Source organism: Amblyomma maculatum, chromosome 7 (assembly GCF_055883805.1).
Source record: "Amblyomma maculatum isolate TAMU_Amacu chromosome 7, ASM5588380v1, whole genome shotgun sequence".
Lineage (NCBI taxonomy): Eukaryota > Metazoa > Arthropoda > Arachnida > Ixodida > Ixodidae > Amblyomma > Amblyomma maculatum.
This window is the reverse complement of record NC_139350.1, coordinates 101,228,291-101,249,755: the sequence shown is the minus strand read 5'-3', so window position 1 is coordinate 101,249,755 and position 21,465 is coordinate 101,228,291. Positions and strand designations below refer to the sequence as shown.

The 21,465-nt window shown below is 44.8% G+C and overlaps 1 protein-coding gene and 1 long non-coding RNA gene across 2 annotated transcripts in view; one reads left to right on the top strand and one right to left on the bottom strand.

Moving 5' to 3' along the window:
- Nucleotides 1–21,465, top strand: part of LOC146184149 (valine--tRNA ligase, mitochondrial-like) — a 139,212-nt gene that overhangs the window by 17,252 nt on the left and 100,495 nt on the right. Inside the window, exons 5-7 of the mRNA XM_084609298.1 lie at nucleotides 5,747–5,856; nucleotides 14,372–14,536; nucleotides 16,625–16,706. Of these exons, the coding sequence (XP_084465424.1) occupies nucleotides 5,747–5,856; nucleotides 14,372–14,536; nucleotides 16,625–16,706 (357 nt within the window). The remainder of the gene's footprint in view (nucleotides 1–5,746; nucleotides 5,857–14,371; nucleotides 14,537–16,624; nucleotides 16,707–21,465) is intronic.
- On the bottom strand, nucleotides 8,477–10,500 carry LOC146184150 (uncharacterized). The gene is made up of 3 exons (XR_014708550.1): nucleotides 10,264–10,500; nucleotides 9,984–10,037; nucleotides 8,477–8,781 (listed from the first exon to the last, which is right to left on the bottom strand). It is a non-coding gene; the product is annotated as an uncharacterized LOC146184150 (long non-coding RNA).

Sequence of the window (21,465 nt, the reverse complement as noted above, 5' to 3'; positions counted from 1 at the left end):
ACGTTTACGGGCTAACTTGTTTTTTGTAAGTTTTTTTTGCTTTTCATTTACAATGGCAGGTTATCAAGTCGAGTTTCTGAAATGAAGCGGTGCCCAACAAAGCATTTTTAGGCGGAAGGAGTGGGAGAGCGTGATGCCCTCATATCGCTAGCCACCTAAATTTTCCATTTATGGCAGCTAGGAAAGAAGGAGAAAAAGTGAACGAAAACCAAAGGCGCATGCAGAAGAACCACAGCGCCGGTCACCAGAGGTGAAAAAAAAAAAATTAGAAAAAAATGTGTGCTGAGAGGGCAAGGTTGACCAGGACGGCAGTACACAGCCGTGACATAGGTTTTATGTCGCCCTTGTTGTCATGTGATCCTTCGCGTCTGACGTGCAAAAATTGAGTCCCTGCAAATTTACAACATTGTTTGGTGGCTTACTGCACATACATTTTCCACTTCCTGCGTGTGCTTTGGCACTTGCGTTAGTGTGCCTGAGTGTGCACTCAGTGCACTGATTATGAGCATGAAGACGATGCCTCAGCACTGCCGCAAAGAAATGGTAAACTTTTTTTAATAGCGCGTCCAAAGGTGAAGCCTTTCCAGCCTTTGAGTAATAATAAAGTGTTGCTGCTCTTACTGTGCCAGAATATTTTCGAGCATGAGTGTTGCCTCATTTTTTTTTCTCATTTGCATGCAACAAGTCTTCTTTCTGGCACAGAGCATTTTGCGATGGTTGCGCAAATGTGTATAGTCAAGTCCTATTGCCCTAACCTGGGTAAATTACAGGGATGCATCTTAGCTACCAAATTTTTCTTGCAAGCCTCTGAATATGAAGGATGCACCTTATACACCAGAAAATACGGTAGGTACACCAGAAATGAACGCCACAGGGAACCAAGACAATCCAGTTGAGGCATATTTGCCTTTTCCGCTTCGCTGTTTTTTTGTAGCGCCACCTTATGGGCATGAGTATATACATTCATTTGATTAAGAAAATAAAAGTTGCAGGTTGAAGGAGTTTCCGTTTGCAGTTAACTGTCTTTTGTGTTGACCAGTTAAACTGCATACTCTGGCCATAGCTAAGTTGAACTTCCACTGAGATCTCAGCTGCAGCGGTCACTGTTTGTTTGATGTGACAGTCAACTGAACTTCTGCTGGAAATGCTCATGTAACTGCAGTATTAATGGGGCTCACAACTGAGCAGAGTGTGTTGTGAGGTGGCAGCAGAAATGAAAAGCCTTGCCTGATGTTAAGAGAAGCACGTATAGCATTATCGGTTGAACAAAGAATCTTTATTTTCATTTGGCTCAAGAACTCACCTGTAATGATGCCACCATTCGGCGTGTTAAATGAGTCACGTTTTTCTCATGAAAGGTGTGTTGTATTTTATTACTATGTTACACTCTCCTGTGAGTACCTTCAGGGGCAGATAGGGTTTGTGTTGAAAAGCGGCCTTACCTTCACTTCAAGGAATGGTTTAGTAAATTGTGGTAGCCCTTATAGTGGAGAAAATCGCGTAACTGGTTTTGTTCACATGTAGTATGGGTGAAAGAATGTGCAAGACTGTAGAGGTAAGAGTGTCCTCTCTAAGGTAAACATGAAGGGAACCTAAAACTTACTGGTCATAAAAGCAGTTTCTCTCATTGGGATTGCTCTGGATGGGATGTGGGAACGGGGAATAGCACATTCAAATTTTTATTTTGAGAAAGCGGTGAAGAAGATGCCTTTAAATGAGGAAATAATGACATAAAAACTTGCGCATTCACAAATTGCATTCCAGCCTATAATCAGAGTGCTGATGATGGAACAATAAAAAGTTATATGTACCACGTATTTAAAAAATGTCAGTGATTTATGTAAGAGCTGAATATTAGTCAAGCAAGTACTGTATTTAATCGCATAATGAACCCACTCACATAATCAGCCCTCCCCCATTTTATCAAGGTTTAGCTTTTCTTAGCACATCTTTTAGTTTTGCACCATCTTAGGTGCAGTCTTTTGCGTAGACCTTGGTAAAGCTGCATGTAGTTAACAGCTCGCCATGTTTATCTTTTGACAAGAGCTCCTGCAGGGATGATATGCTTGGTGAACTTGGCTGAGTGCCAAGACACTGCTCGTCCTTGACAGAAGCACCAGTACCATCATCTTGCTCAGTGTACTGGCAGGGCTGCACCAGTGCATGCCTAGAAAGCATGGGGATCAGCATGTTCTCTTTATCTCACCACGGTTGTCTGGTACCATCCACTATCACAAAATTATCGGATCATGCCGCGATAGCAGCAAGTACGCTTTTAAGCAGGCGCTGCTAAAAACCGCGACATAATCATCGCTGCATGCATGCTTTTGTTGATGAATATAGGGACCGGGCGCCCGTTGTATGGCGCCACCATCGCCTCGGTGGAACAGCGCTGGCCACGGCGAAGTGCCGAAACAGCGGAATGCCGAGGCAGCTGAGCGGGGCAGTCATTTCCGTTCTGCGAGGCATTTTTGAGCCTGTTCCTACCCGTCGTTTTGCGGTGCGGCTATGAGAGCTTTGAGCTACGTTGAGTAATCGCAAGGAGTATTTTTTGACCGGGAAATCTTGAAAAAGAAAAAAGCCATTCTCGGCAGGGCGTGCGTGTTTTTTTTTTTTGTTTTTGTTTTTTAACCGCCCGGCGCATGGTATTTCTGTTATATACTCGAAAATCACGTGCTAGGAACACCTTCTTTAGGCACTTGTTAAGGCGACTTCGAAGACTGGAATTGCGCCTGCACTGCGCGTCCATCTTATATTAGGTCTAATCGAAACCTGCCTGAAGATCAAAAACCGCCGAGCCGTGTAGCCGTGGCGCCGTAGCAGTTTTAGTTGAAATGGTCAGCGTTCATGTAAAATGAAAAAGATGCTGCACCTGTCTTTTTTGGTAATAGCTAGGCTCAAACGATTCAGAGTCGAATAATAGCAAATGACATTCCAGTTTCAACCTTGCAACGAGAGCTGTAAAAGGAGAAAAATAAACAAGCAAGATAAAAGTAGGATCCTATTTATGGTTGGAATAGCAAACACACATATACTTCCAGGACTTCCTGCACAATTACGCTACAATAGTTCACTGAACCCGGCCTTGAGACTATCGAACTTAATCATAATATAAGCCAAATGAGTAACACCACCTCAGCATCATTTTTACATATACGACAATGCTCTTGTTGAACACGTCGGAGCTGCTACATATAATTGACTTAGAACATATTATGCTATACATGCCTTTCTCCCGACATGCTGCGGAGGTTGTGAAAAGAAAAAAAAATTAAATTTCCTGCTAGCGTTCTCTCAGTGTAGGAAGTTCAGTGTGATTGACCGCACCTGCCTTGAACATCTGAAGGCAATAGTCCAATACTGTCAAACTGTTAAATACAATCGAAAAAAAAAAACACAGTGTGGTGTGTTGTAAAATAAGCCACCGACAACCAAGAGAGCGTTCTATTGTTAAATGAATCCCTCTGATGGCTCGTTCGCTAAGGTGGTCTACTTTCTCAGCATACCACAAACTTGCGGGGCCAATACCTAGCTGACCTCGATACCTGATGAGTGTGAGGGGACACGACCATGTATGTAGTTTTCTATTTGCACGTAAAGGAATCCGGATAACTGAAAGCCATTCCTTTTACAACTTTGTCACTGCAGCTTGCCGGACTGCTGCTAAATCTGTTTACATTGGCCATAGAAGCAATTTCTGAGAGAGGTAAAACAGTCTTGTCATACTACGCCACAATCAGGAAATCTCACACATTAAAATGCTGATGAGAAACACATGTATTTAGGCGGGCCAGGAAATGGACGCTGCTGAGAAAATACGTAAAGCCGGGTCAGGTGCAACGTGAATGCGAAAAAAAATGTTACACGGCCTTCGAAATTAAAAAAAAAATGCTACGTTTATGCTCGTTTCCACACATTAAATTGTATTTTTTTTTTCTTGTTTTTTGTGACCATGCGGTATTGATTGAGCTGTGAAATGAGTGATTTTATTAGGCAAAATGGACATGCCATAAACAAATGTTAACAAATTCGAAGATTATCAACGCAGAGCTCTCAGCGCGTTTTCATTGGTTGACAAACGAAAAGAGGAAAAATGACAAGATCATAGTAATAGGAATTGTTCATGTCTCCTATCCGCTTTCTGTTAAGAGAAAAAAGTAAATTATCTTTGACTATGTCAGCGAAAGTATCTGCACAAACATTGTCTCTGCCCTTCACTGAAGATCGTAACGCAGCCCGAACGACGATGGTGGAGCTGCCTTTTCTTTTTTCGTGCTGGGGTTTTCTTGTACACAGGCGGGGAAATGCTAGCGTTGTAACTTACATTGTTGGGTTACTTCGATTTCCAATTGTCAATAAAGTGACTACAGATGCAGGAGTGCGGCTTCGACTCCGAGACTCTCGTGCCGTCACTCCTGGGGAACAGAAGGCACAGAGCATCCGGTAGCAAGCGGAATTTTAAAAATTCGGCACTTTCCATGACCACACAGTAACCAAATACGTAGATTCGTGCCTTTGCCTTTCAGAGAACCATGCTTAGGTCACCCACCACTCATGCTTCTGTGGAAACCCGTAGAAATGTATCGACTTAAAAACGTCCGACGAGTTTGCGCCAGTAGCTGCCAGTGGAGCCAACAACACACCACGTTTCGCCAGCCTTGTTTGGCCAGACTTCATTTCACTGGACATATTCACACAACTAGCCCAACTTTCTGTTCTCTTGAGGATAGTATATTCACGCACAACGTCATCTAAACCTTAGAATTTCCAATTTCCACACAAACCAATGACAAACAGTACGCTCCAATGCACTGGCAATGCGGCGCATTCCGGCGTTTGAGCGATGCGCCGAGATGTGGCGCCACTCGTACAGCTGTCCGGTCCCTATACCAATGGGCTTATGAAGATTTTTACTCTTAAAAAAAAAAAACAAAAGTAAAAACAATCTCTTGAAACCTTCTAAATGAGCCAACTTTTCTTCAAAAAAAAAAAGTTTTTCCATTATGCGAATAAATATGGTACGACTTCTTGCTGCCTTTGTTTGAGTTATTTTTGTTGTATAATTGGCCATAAATCAGATAGGACATATGCAGATATACCTATATTTTTTACTGTGTTGGCAGTGCACTTCTCTTCCAGTGAAATAGCAGTGGCCCTCCTCTGCATTGTATGTTTCTAAGAAGCCTCCCTTGGTACCTGTAGGTGATTAAGGCAATTTTGGTGCCTGGAACGATGCCTCCTCAAGAGCACCCTCTGGCTGATGCGCCTCTGGGCGCTTGCCATAAATTTGCATTTTCGACCTGTGATCCTACCAGAAGCTGGTATAGTAGTGGAACAAAATAGCGACAGCTAAATAAAATTCAAAGACACCATGAGAAGCTGACCAATGTGATGACCTAATGTACAGTCTATAGGTAATGCAGACTTATTGCACCATGTTGTATGATTGCCTGTGCATTTTTTGTTGGTGCCAGTCATTTCCTTCTAGGTCATCAGTATACAGTACTACCACAAAGCACTACAGACATTTCCAGCTCTTGTGAGGGGTATGAGAGCTACTGTTATTTAATCTGTGACCTTGATCATATAATAGTATATGTTTTCAGCAGGAAAGCCTGTTTTGCATTTTTGCATTGCATTTTTCTTTCATGTTATGGTATGCTGAATGTTTTTGCACAAGGCTGACATGTTTACAGCAGTACTACGTTTCTGTTTCTGTAACCAACATTTGCTTGTTTCCCAGCAGACGGAAGAAGCAGGCACGTTCAGCATGGTGCTGCCACCACCCAACATCACCGGTGACTTACACTTGGGCCACGCATTGACCGTCACCATCCAGGACACACTCGTGCGATGGTATGAGCGAGTCATCAGTTCTGACTGGCCACTGGCATTGTTTATTGGCAGTATGGAGCACATGCCTGTGATGAGAAGCTCTTTGTCACAGTTATGTGCCAAGGTACGGCACCCGTGATCTTACAGTGTCCTGCATGCCATCACAGTTAATTATCGAAAGAAATGTGCCGGAAGTGTGGAAATTCACAAGGCCAGTCGAGGTACGCAAAGGACAAAGTGGATGCTGGACTGTTAACATCCTTCGGCCATCAACAAAACAGCTGAGGCTACCGGAGCTGCCTGTTGAGAGAAGCGCTGTATTTGGGTCATTTGATGTTACTTCATAATTCTACAGTAGCATGTTCGCGTGTTTGGCGGCATGAATATAAACCAGCATTGTTTCGCTACTGAACTGTCGCTCTCTGCGTGCAGTGTGTGTCTATTAGCTCGGGCCAACCCAGCCATTTTGTCTTCCGGCTGTTATGCATGTACAAAGGCACAGTGTTTTCTTATTAGTTTTAGCTCCTTTAATTCTCTGTGTGTCTGTATTATTGGTGGCCTCTTGTGCATAAGTAATCAAAGCAAAGTCGTCATAAGATTTCCAGTTGTCTTGCCTGTCACTGCTTGCAAAAGTTTCAAAGAATTTGTGCTTTTGAACAATATTTGAAGATAATACTTTCAGAACCCTCAACGTTTGGTTTGTAGCACTTGTACAGGAACTGTTCTGGCTTGAAATTTGGCAGCGGTGTGAATTGAAATGAATATAGTATATGTAAGCTCAGCATTATTTCGCATCTTCAATTAAATTATTGAAGCTCACCTGCCGCAGATCGTTTAGTAGACAACTACCAAGGCTGCAAATGTTACTTGCTTTCTGTCCCCTAATCTTACCTCAACTTTAAGTGTTAGGTGGCTGATATAATAATAATAATAATAATAATAATTGGTTCTTGGTTCACAGGAAGGGAAGGCACAGTATCTGTCACACTTGCTCTGTGGACACCTGAACCGCACTGTAAGGGAAGGGATGAGGGTGGGAGTGAAAGTGGAAAGAGAGAAAGGGAGCCGTAGTGGAGGGCTACGGATAATTTCCACCACCTGGGATCTTTAACGTGCGCTGACATCGCACAGCACACGGACGCCACTTCGTTTCGCCTCCATCGAAACGCAGCCGCCGTGGTCGGGTTCGAACCCGGGAACTCCGGACAGTAGTCGGGCGTCTTACCACTGCACCACCCCGGCGGGGCATTCAGTAAAACCTCGATACAAGAGATACTCAAGGGACCCGAAAAAGATGTCTCTTGTAACCAAAAATTCTAAAAGCACTGTGTTGATCAGTCTATTGCACATCAGCATATAAATGCATTCACACGCGCTAACAGGGAATTGTCCAGGAAAGCTTAAAGAAGTTATTCATACTAGTATGTATTTTTGTGAGTGCAGAGTGTGTTCCTTCCCAAATTCTGGTAGTAGAGCATTTCACTTTGCAAGCCTTCCTGTTGGTTTAATAGATTTGAAGCACTCGTACATGCTCGTCACCCTCAGACGTTCTTTTCCTCTGAAATGTTCTCGTAGTCATCCTCTATGGCACATGGGCCATTTACTTGTGCGAGAATTGCACAGTCTGTAAGCTCTTCGGAAGCACACAAGATCTGCATCTGCAGATCTTGTGTGCTTCCTCAATATAATTCCTCAATAGATTCTAGCACCTCAGCAGTCTCTTGGATGCTCGCCCAAGCTTCATCTTCAAGGAAGCTTTCCACAGTATCCATATATGGGCCCTGTTACATCATGTCATCACATTTAAAGCCTGCTTGTATGAAGCGGATTTTCACAGCTTCACTTCTCAGGCCATTCCAGACACCTGAAATCACTTGAACAACAAACTTCGCATTAATTACTATTGTACAGTCTTGCTGCCCGTAGAGCAACAGGCGTTCTACCAGCCTTGTTTTGTACAGCAACTTGACAGAGGGCATAATGCTTTTGTCTATTGTAGGGTGCCTCGATGTAATGCGCCGCCGTACAGGGTGGAGACACCGCTGTCGACGGCGCCATGTTGGGGCAAGCGTAGACACGGCGGGCTATGGAGCGTCGGCCCGATTTCTTGTTCAGCACGCTCTTGCGCTAGCAGGTTCAGCTGGTTAACGTTTTTACACACATACTCGCAATCCTGAGCGCTTTCTTGCTCGAAAAAAAAAATGTGAAAGCAACTACTGCTTGCTAGCATGCGTAGTTCTAAGAGGAAATGATCAAATTGCAGATGGTAAGCATTTACTCGTTCGTCGTCTCGGATGCTCAAATGCGGTTATTTTGAAGACTGGCTGTTTTATAAAGCAATGCACTTTGCTCTGCCGGACATGAATGAGTTTATGAGGTGCATAACATTCAGTTGCGTCTATTGCTATAGATCAACAACGATGTCTACGTTTCAGTCAGCCGTATACCGAAAATTATTTATATCGCAATGGCCCATCGTGAACCGTAGAAAGACACAGCAAAAAACGATGCGTAAATCAACCTTTGACACGTGTCGCACGCTGATGTACACGGCATTTTATTCCAAAAATATCCCCATCAAGACTTCGAAGCAGATTTTGGATGCACGCCTAGGACAAATCTTTTAAGCAAGGTTGGCACCAGCTACAGTTTTGCTGCCGTACATATCATTCGATTTTTCTGGCTGACTTAGCCAATTCAAGTAAATGTGCAAGCGCATCGTCCCAAACTGCTCTAACAGTCTGTTTATCAGCTTTGGGTGTTCCGCGCAATCAAGCACTGGAATCGGAACGGTTTGTTCGATAAGACATTAAACGGAGTTTGCTAGACTCTTCAAATGGCAGATATTTTATTCTGATAAATTTTTACACGCAATCAAACGATGTCGGGACAACCGTTGACTTGAGGAGCCGCCGTCCATACACTGTGTTTGCCCTCGAACTGGCGCTGAAATGAGATAGGCGACGAAACAGTCATTTTGCGTCTTTTGTAGTGTGCACGCAAATGAATGAAATAATAAAAACATTATGAAAGCAATGCGATATTTACATGTGCGATCGCACAATTTTTCTATGGATGCCAAGCAAGCGACAGCACCAATTCGGGTGACAGGCGGTCAAATTTAGCTTCACCTAAATTTGGCTTAACCTCAGACGAGTGCGGGGACAACAGGGTGTGCATATCGCCTCGCGATGCGTAATTAATAACACAGGGAAGGAAAAGCTGCATTCGGGATGAACTTTTGTACTGCGCAAGCACCTTGCTTTCTCACGACCGCTTTCACAAGATGATGCCGCTACACCATTCCAGCTCACGAGATCAGTTTCTTTGTGACTTGTCGAGCTACCAATCATATACTTAAAACGACCTAATTATCATGAGAGCCCAATTTTTTATATTATTGCGAAGCTCAGAAACCTCGCGAAAAACTGCTTCTGTGTATAATTAAAAAAAAAACATAGTTTCAGAGGACCTGTTATCTCTGTTTCGCGAAATGTACTAGCGATATGCCGGGCACACTTGCCAAATTCCAGCGGGCCCACTCACGAGGTTTTTTTTTTTTTTTGACCAAAATAATTGTTACAAACTGCGTTTCACTTCCTACTTTGTCGCGAGGTGACACGCCATTCGTCGCTCTCCCTTGTATTATTTCCCGAGAAGGAGAGAGAGAATGTAATCCGTGTGAATCTGAAGCCTCGGCGGTTGACACTAGCTTTCAAGATCGAGTGTAAAGGGGAGCGATCAAAAGGGCGCAATGGTGCATTCCTTTGCCAAATACCAGGCTCGACCTTCTCCGCATGTTCTTGGTGTGGCTATGAACACAGAAAGGGAGGAGATCCTCATCAACAGATATTATTGTGTGACACTACGCGAATGATACTAAAGTCGATCGAGTGTCACTCACTGAAAGTTACACTAAATTTTTCCGAGTGACTACAACATAGCAGACGCAATTGTCCATATATTTAGCTTATAAGCCCTCACGTACGCTGAAAATTCAAAATTTAGACATAAAAACACACCGCGCTAATCCCGATGCCAGGCAATGAGATGCTTCAACCTGCTTCAACGTTGAAGAAGGCAGACCAAAATTGGTTGCGCAAAACGCTAGATTGGGAAGCCAAAACCCGCACAAAGTTCGTGCTTACAAGCAGATGGGTGTAGCGGCGTGAGGTAATGTCATTCCAAACAGAAGTGGGTAACTGCATTAGAAAAGTACAAAAATATATTGTAAAACGCTTTCGTATAAACAGATACAGACCGCAAGAAAGACGACACGCGCACATACGCAAGCGCTTGTGTGTGTGTTTGTCATCTTTCTAGTGGTCTGTGTCTGCGCTAGACCTTTTTATGCACAATCGAAATGCACCTATTCGCTCAAAAGAAATTTTATGGATGCATAAAAGCAGCACAGGTATGGTTGCTTACCTCGCAGATCTTCGCGTTGCCATTCGCCGTCCAGTCTTCACGCTTCACTTTCGCCTCCCATACATTGCTCCGTCTCTTATCCCGTGGAAAACAAAATCATCTGGCTTCTTTTTTTTTTTGCTGAGCCAGCACAGAATGGAACCCAAGAGCCTGGCATGCTGGTTTCCTTGACTGAACACAGTACAATCTCCCAGCGCACAGCACAACCGCTTCGGACACTCCGCAGCAACTGCACGAAGCGACTTGCCCCAAGATGGCGAGCGCGGAGAACGCGGCGGCGCGGGGCATGCCAAAGGGTGTCACCACCCTGTACGGCGGCGCTGGTATCGAGGCACCCTAGTCTATTGGTTGAAAGTAGGGTGTAGAGTTTGGAGGGAAAAAATAACTTGGGTGGCTTTGAGCACAAGAACTTTGGTGCTGCAAGAAGCATTGTCCACAAAGAGAAAGGCATCGGGATTCTGAGCTTTCATCTTGTGATCAAATTTTAACAGCGAGGAGTTAAATATGCTGGATTTCATTCATGCATTTTGATTTGCTTCGAAGGTGACAGTCAGTAATGCGATGCCAGTGGCTGAAACAACGGGGTCGTTTTGACTTCCTAATAATGGGGAAGCACTCTTTCTCAGTTCCCGACATATACAACAAAAAGGATACTGATATGGAACAGAATTTAGCTAAGGGAATCTGAAGTGCATCATTTATGAGTTGGTACGCTTCAGCTGCATTGCATGAGCACACCTGGGTTGTGTCTCTTTTAAATAGTGAATTTATTCAAGGGACCTGAAAAAGTTGTCTTTAGTAACCGAGTGTCCCTTGTAACCATGTCTCTTGTATGCAATGTTGTTAACATGGCAGACATAGGAAAACCAACCAAACCATTTTCAAGTGTCTTATAACCGAGTGTCTCTTGTAACGAGGTTTAACTGAGCTTTATCATTTGCGGCCTAGCATCAGCTTCCACTTAACATTAAAAAATTTGACATTTAAATTTTCAGCTTTTAGTGCCTTTCTTTGCTGCACATTTGGTTTCACTGCTTAAGAGGTGTTCCTGGATATGCTTTTCAGATTTTTAAAAATTGTTTTGCCTGTATAGGGAGGCACAAAGTGAGTCAGCAAACATTCAAGCCGCAACCATTCAAGTTGCAAGTTCCTAGTGGTCATTTGGAAATTGTATTGCTGAAGTCCCATGACAATGAAAGTTGTTTTTGTTAAGAGGGCAGGCAGTAGTACATAGTATATTAGTTTTTTCTTTGTTTTTTTTTTTTCATATCTATTGGTTTTAGAGAGAGTCTCGGGTTTTGTTTGGAACAGCTGTAGGAATATAGCTACAGTGTGCCTGATGATTGCACAGATTGCTTGCATTGTATTTGAGATTTGTAGTGAGTGGACTTCATATTTTACAGCCGAAAATACAGGCAGACAATGTGAGGCTGTTACGTACATTTGCTTATTCAAGTGAGAACCTACCTCTATGCTTTCCTAGCTCTCCAGTAAAGTTGTGTTCTTTTCACCAATAATAGACACTTTTGGCATACCATGTACCATGTTACCATTGTCATTTCCATAGTATGGGGGCCTGCCCACGACCAGTGCACACATGCTGATTGGTCTCGACACATGGCAGGTCACCTTGAGGGTGTCGGATGGTGCCACGTGCACTCCAGATGTATGCGCGTTCAGAATTGATCAGCACATGCATTCCGGCAGTGGGCAGGTTCCCAGTACTCTATAAACATCCGCATGGTACTTATAGGGTATACTGAAGGTGTGTAGTGTTGCCACTCACAAACTGTTTTGGGGAAGTGATGCAACTAATTGGGGTGGAAGTGTCCACAGCTGCTGATGGTAGGTTGGCCTCCTGGTCGTTGCCTTCATCCGAGTCGAAGTGAGAGAATATTCATACTTGGTGTACTAATATTTTTGTATGTGTATGGTTCTTTGATGTTCCCGTCATCTTCCTCACCAATGATGTCATCCCAGGCGACATAAAGTCGGGCCAGTTACTAGTGAAAAATCCACGTGCATCCAATAACATAGGTGGTCAACAGCATACTCCATCGTTCATGGGCCCATAAACTTTGCCCTATTGATGCGTTTCAGTAGCAGTAGGTAAGGTCTCAAACATCCCCTTCACATTATACACTTGTAAATATGGTACAGTAAAATCTCATTAATTTGACTCTCTTTAATTAGGGTCATTCAAAACTAGGAGCACTGTTACAGCTTTGTCTCATATAAATGTGTCGTCAGATGCTCGTTAATTTGGACATCGTCGAGCTCACTCGGATTGCATGGGGGGATCGCATTAAGATACGACTTATGCAGCCAGCAATCTTGGAAATAGACCTCCCTGAACTTGAATTGCATGAAGTAGAGCGCCCGCACACTTCGTACGTGCAATGATCGCGGTTGCCCATTTCTGAAATATAGCTCCATTGCATAGTTTTCTTTTTAACCTTGGGTCGTCCCGCGGCTGCAGTCGGGTGTGCAGATTGGGCAATCTTTTTGTTGCAGATGGATTTTTATTTTGGCGTGGCATCGCGCTCTTCTAACACCTATGCATATGTCCTTCACATACATTTCGATAGTGCTTCCAGTACACTGAGTCCGTGCGCTCGGCTATGCAGTGAAGCGTCTAAAACACGACGGGGCTGTTTTATGCAGACACCAGGGCTACTGTGTCACACTGTGAAAAGGGTAGCTGATGCCTTTATGATTTCAGAGCACTTCTTCAATGTTCCTGATGGTGCGTGCAAAGTAAAGTACTGGAAAAAACTGTTGTTCTCACTCTGGTTTGATTTCAAATGCTGACAACCACCATACAGGTGTTGAATAACGTTCCCGATGGTGCGTGCAAAGTAAAGTACCGGAAAAAACTGTTGTTCTCACTCTGGTTTGATTTCAAATGCTGACAACCACCATACAGGTGTTGAATAGATAAAATTTATGCGGTGCAAATGATTTTCGGAAGTTTTTCTTGAGGCCCATTCGATAATTTTAACTCTAATTCTAAAATATTTTTCATGTTTCTTGAAGGCCGAATTAGCAAGAGTTTGCTGTATGTGCCTCCTTGTGAAGATGCAGAAATTTCACAAGGCATCTGCAACAAAACTGAACATGATGTAAAAATGATGGCTTTGCAGTGCTAGGCGTGTATACTAGTCAATATTGTATCCTCGATCCAGGAGTATGCTTTGAGCACTTGCATAGGGAGTCAGGTTATCCTTGAGTAATCAGTGTTCTTCTCACTAAATGTTTGTGTACAGCTATCAGCCTAGCTTTGATGTTGATTCTGAAATTTATATAAATAGCACTTTCATACCATAGTGACCATAAAGTTGGCAAAGCCGCAGTGATTTGATAATTTCTCTTACCTGCCCCGCCGCGGTGTTGCAGTGGTTAAGATGACCAACTACTCTGGCAGAGTACACGGGTTCAAACCTGACAGTCAGCGGTTGCGTTTCGATGGAGACGAAACGGTGTGACGTCCGTGTGCTGCGTGATGTCAGTGCACTTTGAAAGGACTCTAGGGGGTCGAAATTTCTGGATACCACTACAACGTCTCTCATAGCCTAAGTTGCTTTGATACATTAGACCCTACAAACTAAACCAAACCAAATTCCTCTTGCCCTTTGCTATAATGAGGCTCAAGCAAGGCTAGTTGGCATGATTGCATGATGTTAGAAATATGCTTCCAGTTCCAGGGCAGCATTGAAGCTAGCAAGCAGTGGGAAAGCAAGACAGTGAAAGAGCAGTGGGTCAGTGGAACATGCATGAGCTTCAGTTGGATAGTACTTCAGGATAACAATGCACTGTGGCTGTTACAATTGAGGAAGCACTCAGCATTTGCCCTCTCTGACTTCACTTGGCAGTATTGATTTATATATCTAAGCTCCAAACCTATTGGTGTATGAGAGGACCGCCCTCAGAGGCGTCCAGGCCAAGCAGAGGCCCACTGTTCTAGTGCCACTTGGGCTGACCCTTGCAGGCCTCAGGAACATGAGTCAGGCAACCTACGGCTTAACTTTGTTCCTAGAGCAGCTTGGACTTCCACCTTTTGGATATGGCACACATGGAAAAGGAGTTGTCGTGTTTTTCCCTCGTGCAGGCACCGGATGTGTGGCAAGCAAGTTGTGTGGGTCCCCGGCTGTGACCACGCTGGCATTGCCACCCAGCTGGTGGTGGAGAAGAAGCTCTGGGCTGAACAGGGGGTCACACGACAGAAGCTGGGACGCCAGGCTTTCTTGGAAGCTGCACATGCTTGGAAGAAGCAGTTGAGTGCCGACCTTTTTCATGGCTGCCTACAGTGACTTGCTATGCTAGGGTGGGTATTTATAGTCAGGGCTCTTTATTTTATTGGGTCCTATTTCTTTGGGGAACTTAAGGGGTAAAAATTAGGCAAAAGTTTGTGAGCTTCAGTTCAGCTACAAATGAGAGCAGTCCGTAAAAAGTGATAACTTGGTCTTTTTCATGTCTCTTCTTCAGGGAAAGGCAATTTACTAAAACCGGTAATTTTTGTGCAAGGTATCAAATGCTACATTTTTTTTGCTGAGTCTTTTGATAAACAGTGTGGAAATTACAGGTTGCTGTCAAATTTACAAGAGAAGAAATTTTTCTCATTTATTATAGTTCATCATCTGCATTGACATCTCTTGCACAGACCTGCTTTGCTTTGTACAGTGCAGAAATAATCGTTTGATATCACAGCGACAATTTAAATGCATAATAGCCCCGGAGCAGACTGTCATTTGTTTGTATGGGTCTTGATACAATTGTACTTATCTGTCATGCCAGTACACTTGTTCTGGCCTCCCATTCTCAAAGTATGCTCATCAAACTTAGCCTTGTCATGAGTAATATGTGGTAAAAGAGATTTAAAATGGTCCATCAACTGGATAAGCCCCCCTTGAATAAATACCAGATACATATTCACAATTTTATTAGGGTACTATATCTTCAGCCAGATACACTGGAAAACTGTTTACTATAAGGTGCATATTTGCATAGAAATTGTGTTTAACAAGAAAAATTTCAGAGTGTAAGAACTGGATTAAACCAACTTCACCCTGAAAATGAAGGGCCTTAGGTGTAATCCAGCGAATGCCTTTGCACTGCCTAGAGGAAGACGAATGGGCTGCAGTCTCGGTGCTATGGAGGACTTTACATTTCACAAGAATGCTGAATTGGGCGAGTTGGTGCATTGCATTTTAGGAAACGTAGCGCAAAGAAGACAAGGACAAAAAAAGAAGGATACACACACGAGCGCTTTACACTTGGTTTGGGGCACAAGGTACACCCCCTCCCGTGCGTTAGTAAATATATTTGTCACCTAGAGCAAGGTGTAGTGCATTTTAATTTGGGCCAGTTGGTAGAGAACTGCAGGTGACATGCAAAAACTTGCTACCAGAGAGTTGTACAGTGTGTGAAAAGGACAACTAGTGTACTTTTTGTTGCTCCAGCTTTATTGCAAAAGCAATGCAGAATATGAATCACTTGTGGCATAGGGAGTACATGTTCTGATTATCCTGTGCCTGGAAGTGCTCTTTCACTGGCTGATGACACGCTGTATCCAAGTTCGCTTAGTTTCCATCACTGTTGGCATGTTGCATTGTCTGGAATTCTGCTCTTCTCTGACATTTCATGCACTTCTTTCAGAATGTGGAGAAAATGTTCAGAGTGGAGTTACCTGTACAGCAGTTTTGCCGTTTTTGCTTCCGTTGATGCTGCTTTTTTATTGAATTGGACTGCATATTTCGAGTTGTTTACAATTAATCAGTTTGCTTGAGTGTTTTGAGTTGTGTGGTGTAAACTTGTGGCCTCTCCCATTAGGGACAGCTGCAAGTGTTCTTTCATGAGTGCTGCCAGTGTGAGAGTGCAGGCAGAGAAAGAAGGAAGCAGATGGGACACCCAAGAGTGTCTTGTCTGCTTCACACCATCTGCATCAATTTGCCCAGTTTTCTGACCTTGTAAAGGCATTTGCATCCTTGGCTCAAGTTGCATTGTGCGTACTGTATGTGCAGCCAAAAAATATGAGCGTTTGATTTTCTCCTGTCTGTTGCTGATCATGATTCATGTACATGCTCAGTGCTGAAGGTTTATTTGATTTTTGGGAACATATTAAGAGATGTAAAACATTGATGAAGGGATAGCTGCAGTTGGCTTTTGCATTTGGACCCCTAGAATTGAGTAATGGTAGCAGATGGGTGGTAGTGTGACCACTAATGAGCAGTACATAAGTGGGTGGTGCAGGTTCCTGGCTCTGTATTGTAATATCTCTAATCTGCATTGAGATCGTAGTTCCACAGACTGAGACAGCAGTGATTGACAGCACACTGAGTGTTGCATCTTCGTCATTGTGCAGGAAAGAAGCCAATATTCTCAGACAGCTGAAGAGGCTGGGGGCGTCTCTCGATTACTCACGCTACGTGTTTACGATGGATGAGGTGAGCCAGTTGTGTGCTTTGTATTGCTGATGTTTTTAAGGTGGTAGGTAGATATTTAGCATTCAGGGCATTCATATTTCTGTCTGACAATTTATTTCAAAGAGGTTACTTGCTAAACCCAAGTGTGTACAGTCAAACTCGGTTATAACGAACTGCGTAATTCAACGCGATTTGTTCGCTATATAAAGTATTTCGCTATAACCGAACTCGTTTATAACGAACTTCAGTACCAAATTCGTTATACACGATGCCCAGAACAGTGCAGCGAAAACACACTAACTAAAGAAAAACTGTGCCGCTCACCATGAATCTACAAAAGAAATGTATTGCAGATAAATGCCCACTTATTTGCAGTAGGCAGTGGTGATCTTCGCCTGAACACTGCGTTTAACTCCATCAGCGAGAATTGCACTTTCCACACTCGACATCATTTCCACAAACTCCAGTCCGCTTCCCTGTATTCCGGAGCAGTATCGGCGCAGCAGATCGGTAGCAGCGAGGGCGATCGTCTTCCGGCGGCGGCTCCTCGGTCTCCTCGTTCGCACCAGATGCCAGCATGTCGGCAACAATTTCCGAGTCCAACGGGCTCGCTGTCACGATTACGTTGTCGTCAACAGTGAGAAAATCCTCTAGGGCAACTTCTTCGGGCACAGCGTCCGGAACATCAGCGAGTTCTTCCCACAGTGTGGCAACATCGCTGTCATCTTGCACAGTGCGCGCTTCACTAGCAGCTTCTGCATCCTCTCGACATAGTCCAGCATGGTGGAAGCAGTTGCGGATTGTGGATTGCGTCACGTCTTGCCAGGCACGGTTAATCATTTCTATTGCAGCCAGCAAATTAACCTTGAGCTCGTCGTTAACCCGCAATTTCACCAACAGCCGCTCAACGACGCGTTTCCTGTAGCCCAGCTTGAAAGCGCGGATGATCCCCTGATCGAGGGGCTGCAAAACCGCTGTTGCGTTTGGTGGCAGGAAACAAAGCTCGATGTTCTTGAGCGTGACGCCACAGTGGTGTGCAGAACAGTTATCGAGGAGGAGGCAAATCTTGCACCCGCTCGTTGCAAATTCCTCGTCCCAGCCACGCAGCCACACTTCGAACAACGTTCTGGCCATCCAGGCCTTAGAATTTGAGTTGTATGTGACTGGGAGTGAAGTGCATCCTCGCAGGCACATAGGTGACTTGAACTTGCCTATGACAAGCGGCCGCAGCCTTGATGAACCGTCCATGTCTGTCGTGAGAAGAACGGTGACTCGGGCCTTATTCAATTGACCGCCATGGCACTTCGCATTTTTTACCGCCAAGGTTCTGCTCGGCAGCAGTTGCCAAAGACAGTCTCGTCGGTGTTAAAAATATTGCTTGGTTCGTATCTCTCTGTGACAGCACGCCACACGTCTTGCACCCACTTCCCAGCACTCTCAGCGTCCACTGCTTGGCTTTCACCTGCAACCACCTTTCCGGTGATGGAGTAGTGGTCTTTAAATCGTTGGAGCCAACCACAGCCCGCCGTAAACCCCTCGACATCCAGGATGAAGGCAAAATCTGCCTTTTGTTGCAGCATGGGGCCAGACAGGCAGATTTCGCGCGCGAACGTCGAAGAACCATTGGTACAGCGCTTTCTCTACTTGGTCGTAAGCCGGCTTGCGGTGGCGAAAGCCGTCACCATTTGGTCGTTCCTGTGCATTGCCTCTGATGGCCGACTGGTTTTTCAAAATGGAGCTTAACGCGCTCCGCGGAATTTTGAAATCCGCGGCAACGTCAGACTTTTTTTTCGCCGCGGCCAGCGCGATGAATTATCTCCAGCTTGTCGGAAAGCAGTAGGGCACACCGCTGCTTCGTCGTCATCTTGCAGGATGTAGCGCCGGAATGCAAGTCATCAGCAATGTAGGCACGTCCGGAATCTTGAGGATAGCAGCAGCACGACTTGCAAACGCGAACAAAGAAAGCTCCGAGGATGCGGGAAAGTGCGCCACTGACGCGTTCGTTGTTCGGAGGCTGCCTTCCCTTTGAAGATTCTCCCCTTCCCTTCGCCCAAACTTGAAACCAGTTCTGGCCGGTGTTTCTTCTTTCTCAAAGCATAATAGGTCCGGAGCTGCTCGCACGTCTTTGATCAAATGGTAGGCAGCTGCCGAATAGGAGCGCTGCAAAGAGAGGCTAGCTGATGGCGCGGATTTTAAAGGCTGCTCACACTACTCCGGGCGACGGCCGCGCATGCGTACAGGAGGGTTTCTCGTGGAAGCTGCTGTAGAGAGCCCCTCCTACGTTTTACGGAAGCGCGGCACGGGCCGAGGCCGCCTGGAGACAACGCGGAATCGGCGCAGAAGCACCCTAGCGGGTGCGTCACGACGTATGCGCTGTGTGAGACCTTGGGGAACGGAGCCATCACCAATCCCCCTCCCATCTGACAACGGCGTACGCTAGAAGTATTGCGGCCCGGCAGCATGGGCTGCCTGGAGAGTACTCGGAGCCGGCACAAAGGCCCGCCCGTTGGCGGGCGTTTGGCGACCGATCGCGCACGCTGAGTTCGCTATATCCGATGTGTAGTTCGTTATAAAAAATACATTTTGTATGCATAATGCTAGCAGAAATTCGAGTGTTTGATATAAAACATAATTCGCTCTATCAGAGTTCGTTATATTCGTGTTTGACTGTATATCTATGGAGTTGCTGATCCTTTCTGCGTGTGGCTGATGTATGCAGCAAGTTCAGAACCGCAAGAAGTGACCAGTGAAAGGTTTTGTTCTCACTTCAACCTTCAAATTGGCTACTGCAGGCATGGCGGAAAACAAAACTAAGGAGGGAGCGCACGGCAGTACCCTTGAAGCCTAGTCATAAAACATAAAAGGGAACGAGTCAGTCCCCACATGATTAGACCATGTGATAGCGTGCGGTGATATCTACTACCGCTTGCGCACGAGCATGCGTAAATCGACACCGTGCGGGGTTCGCCAAGCGCGCGCAGCCCTAAGGAATCGGTGCTGTCCCGTGCTTGCCACTGCAGACAGTCACGCGCCCGCACCAAGGCATTAAAACATACCGACATCAAAACTTTAGGGACTGGCTTGGAGAGCGAAAAGCGGGCGAGGGAACGGCTTCATCGGCGCTTGGCTTGCGGAGGTTGGCCGCGTGATGTCACGCTCTCACCTTAGTTTTTTAACCTCCATGACTGCAGGCATACTATGGGGCTGGATGAAATTTGGAAGTGTTCATTTCTTTTTCTTTTAGGGCACGTGATGAGAATGCATGCTTTATGTTTTTGCACCATGGGAAGGCAAATATGCCTTGAGATGTGCTAACCCTTACAAATACCACATGCACAATCATTTTGCCAAAAGTAAGTGAGCAGCCTCGCTGGCCGGCGGAGCAGGGGTGCAGCTGAGCGCTGATCGTCGTCGGTGGCCAGTACTCTCTGGTTGTGAGTTTAAAATGGCTGATGTAATGCTGTCCCTTTGCTGTCTTTTTAAGGATGATAAAATGTAAGCAAGCAGCAAGTGCGGTGTCCGATTTCGTACCTTTGGAGCATTGTGCTAGGAGGACACTGCATAAAATAAAACTCACTGAACACTCGTATTTGGCTGGCGCCATTAAGCTGTGCTTTTCATAAGAATTACTCGCGCACTTAATATCTGTGTATACTTGCGTAGAAGCAACAATTTGGAAAATAGTTGCTTTTCTTTCATTTGAAGTGTTGGGAAAAGTACGCTGGAGTTCGGATCACGATACTTTTCCCACAATTCTCTCAGTCTTCGGTTGTGGGGCTTCACTGACCTAGAGGAGAGAGAGAGAGAGAGAGAGAGAAAGAAAGAAAGGCAATATTTCCCTCTGTTTCAAATGGGGCTATTGCTACTAATTAAATGTGGCGAATCTGCCAACATCGCATTTGCCGCCTCTTGGTATGCAAAGAAGTGTGAAATGGCTCTGGTGATTGTCTCATCTTATACTTTCAGGTTTTCGGAAACGGTACTCTAATATCGATCATATCCATACCATCAATTAGGTGATAGAAAAATGCTCGGAATATAACCAGCCCTTATACATAGCATTCATTGATTACGAAAAAGCATTTGACTCAATTGAAACCTCGGCGGTGATGCAGGCATTGCGAAATCAGGGGGTAGACAAGCAGTACGTGAAAGTGCTGGAAGATATATATAGTGGCTGCACAGCAACCATAGTTCTGCATAAAGAAAGTAACAAAATTCCCATAAAGAAAGGTGTTAGGCATGGAGACACAATCTCCCCATTACTATTCACAGCTTGCTTAGAGGAAGTATTCAGAGACTTGGAATGGGAGCAGTTAGGGATAAGGGTAGATGGAGAATACCTCAGTAATCTGTGATTTGCTGATGACATTGCCTTGCTAAGCAACTCGGAGGATGAACTGCAAATAATGATTGATGACCTAGACAGGAAAAGTAGAAAGGTAGGCTTGAAAATCAATATGCAGAAGACTAAGGTAATGTTCAACAGCCTCGGGAAGGAACAGCAGTTTACATTAGGTAGTGAAGTACTGGAAGTAGTAGGCGAATATGTCTACTTAGGACAGGTAGTAACCGCAGATCCAGACCAGGATAAGGAAATAACAAGAAGAATAAGATTGGGATGGAGCGCATTTGGCAAGCACTTGCAGATTATGACTAGCAGGTTACCGGTATCGCTCAAGAGGAAAGTATACAACAGTTGCATCTTACCTGTACTCACCTATGGGACTGAAACGTGGAGGCTAACCAAGACGGTTCTACTTAAGTTGAGGACAACGCA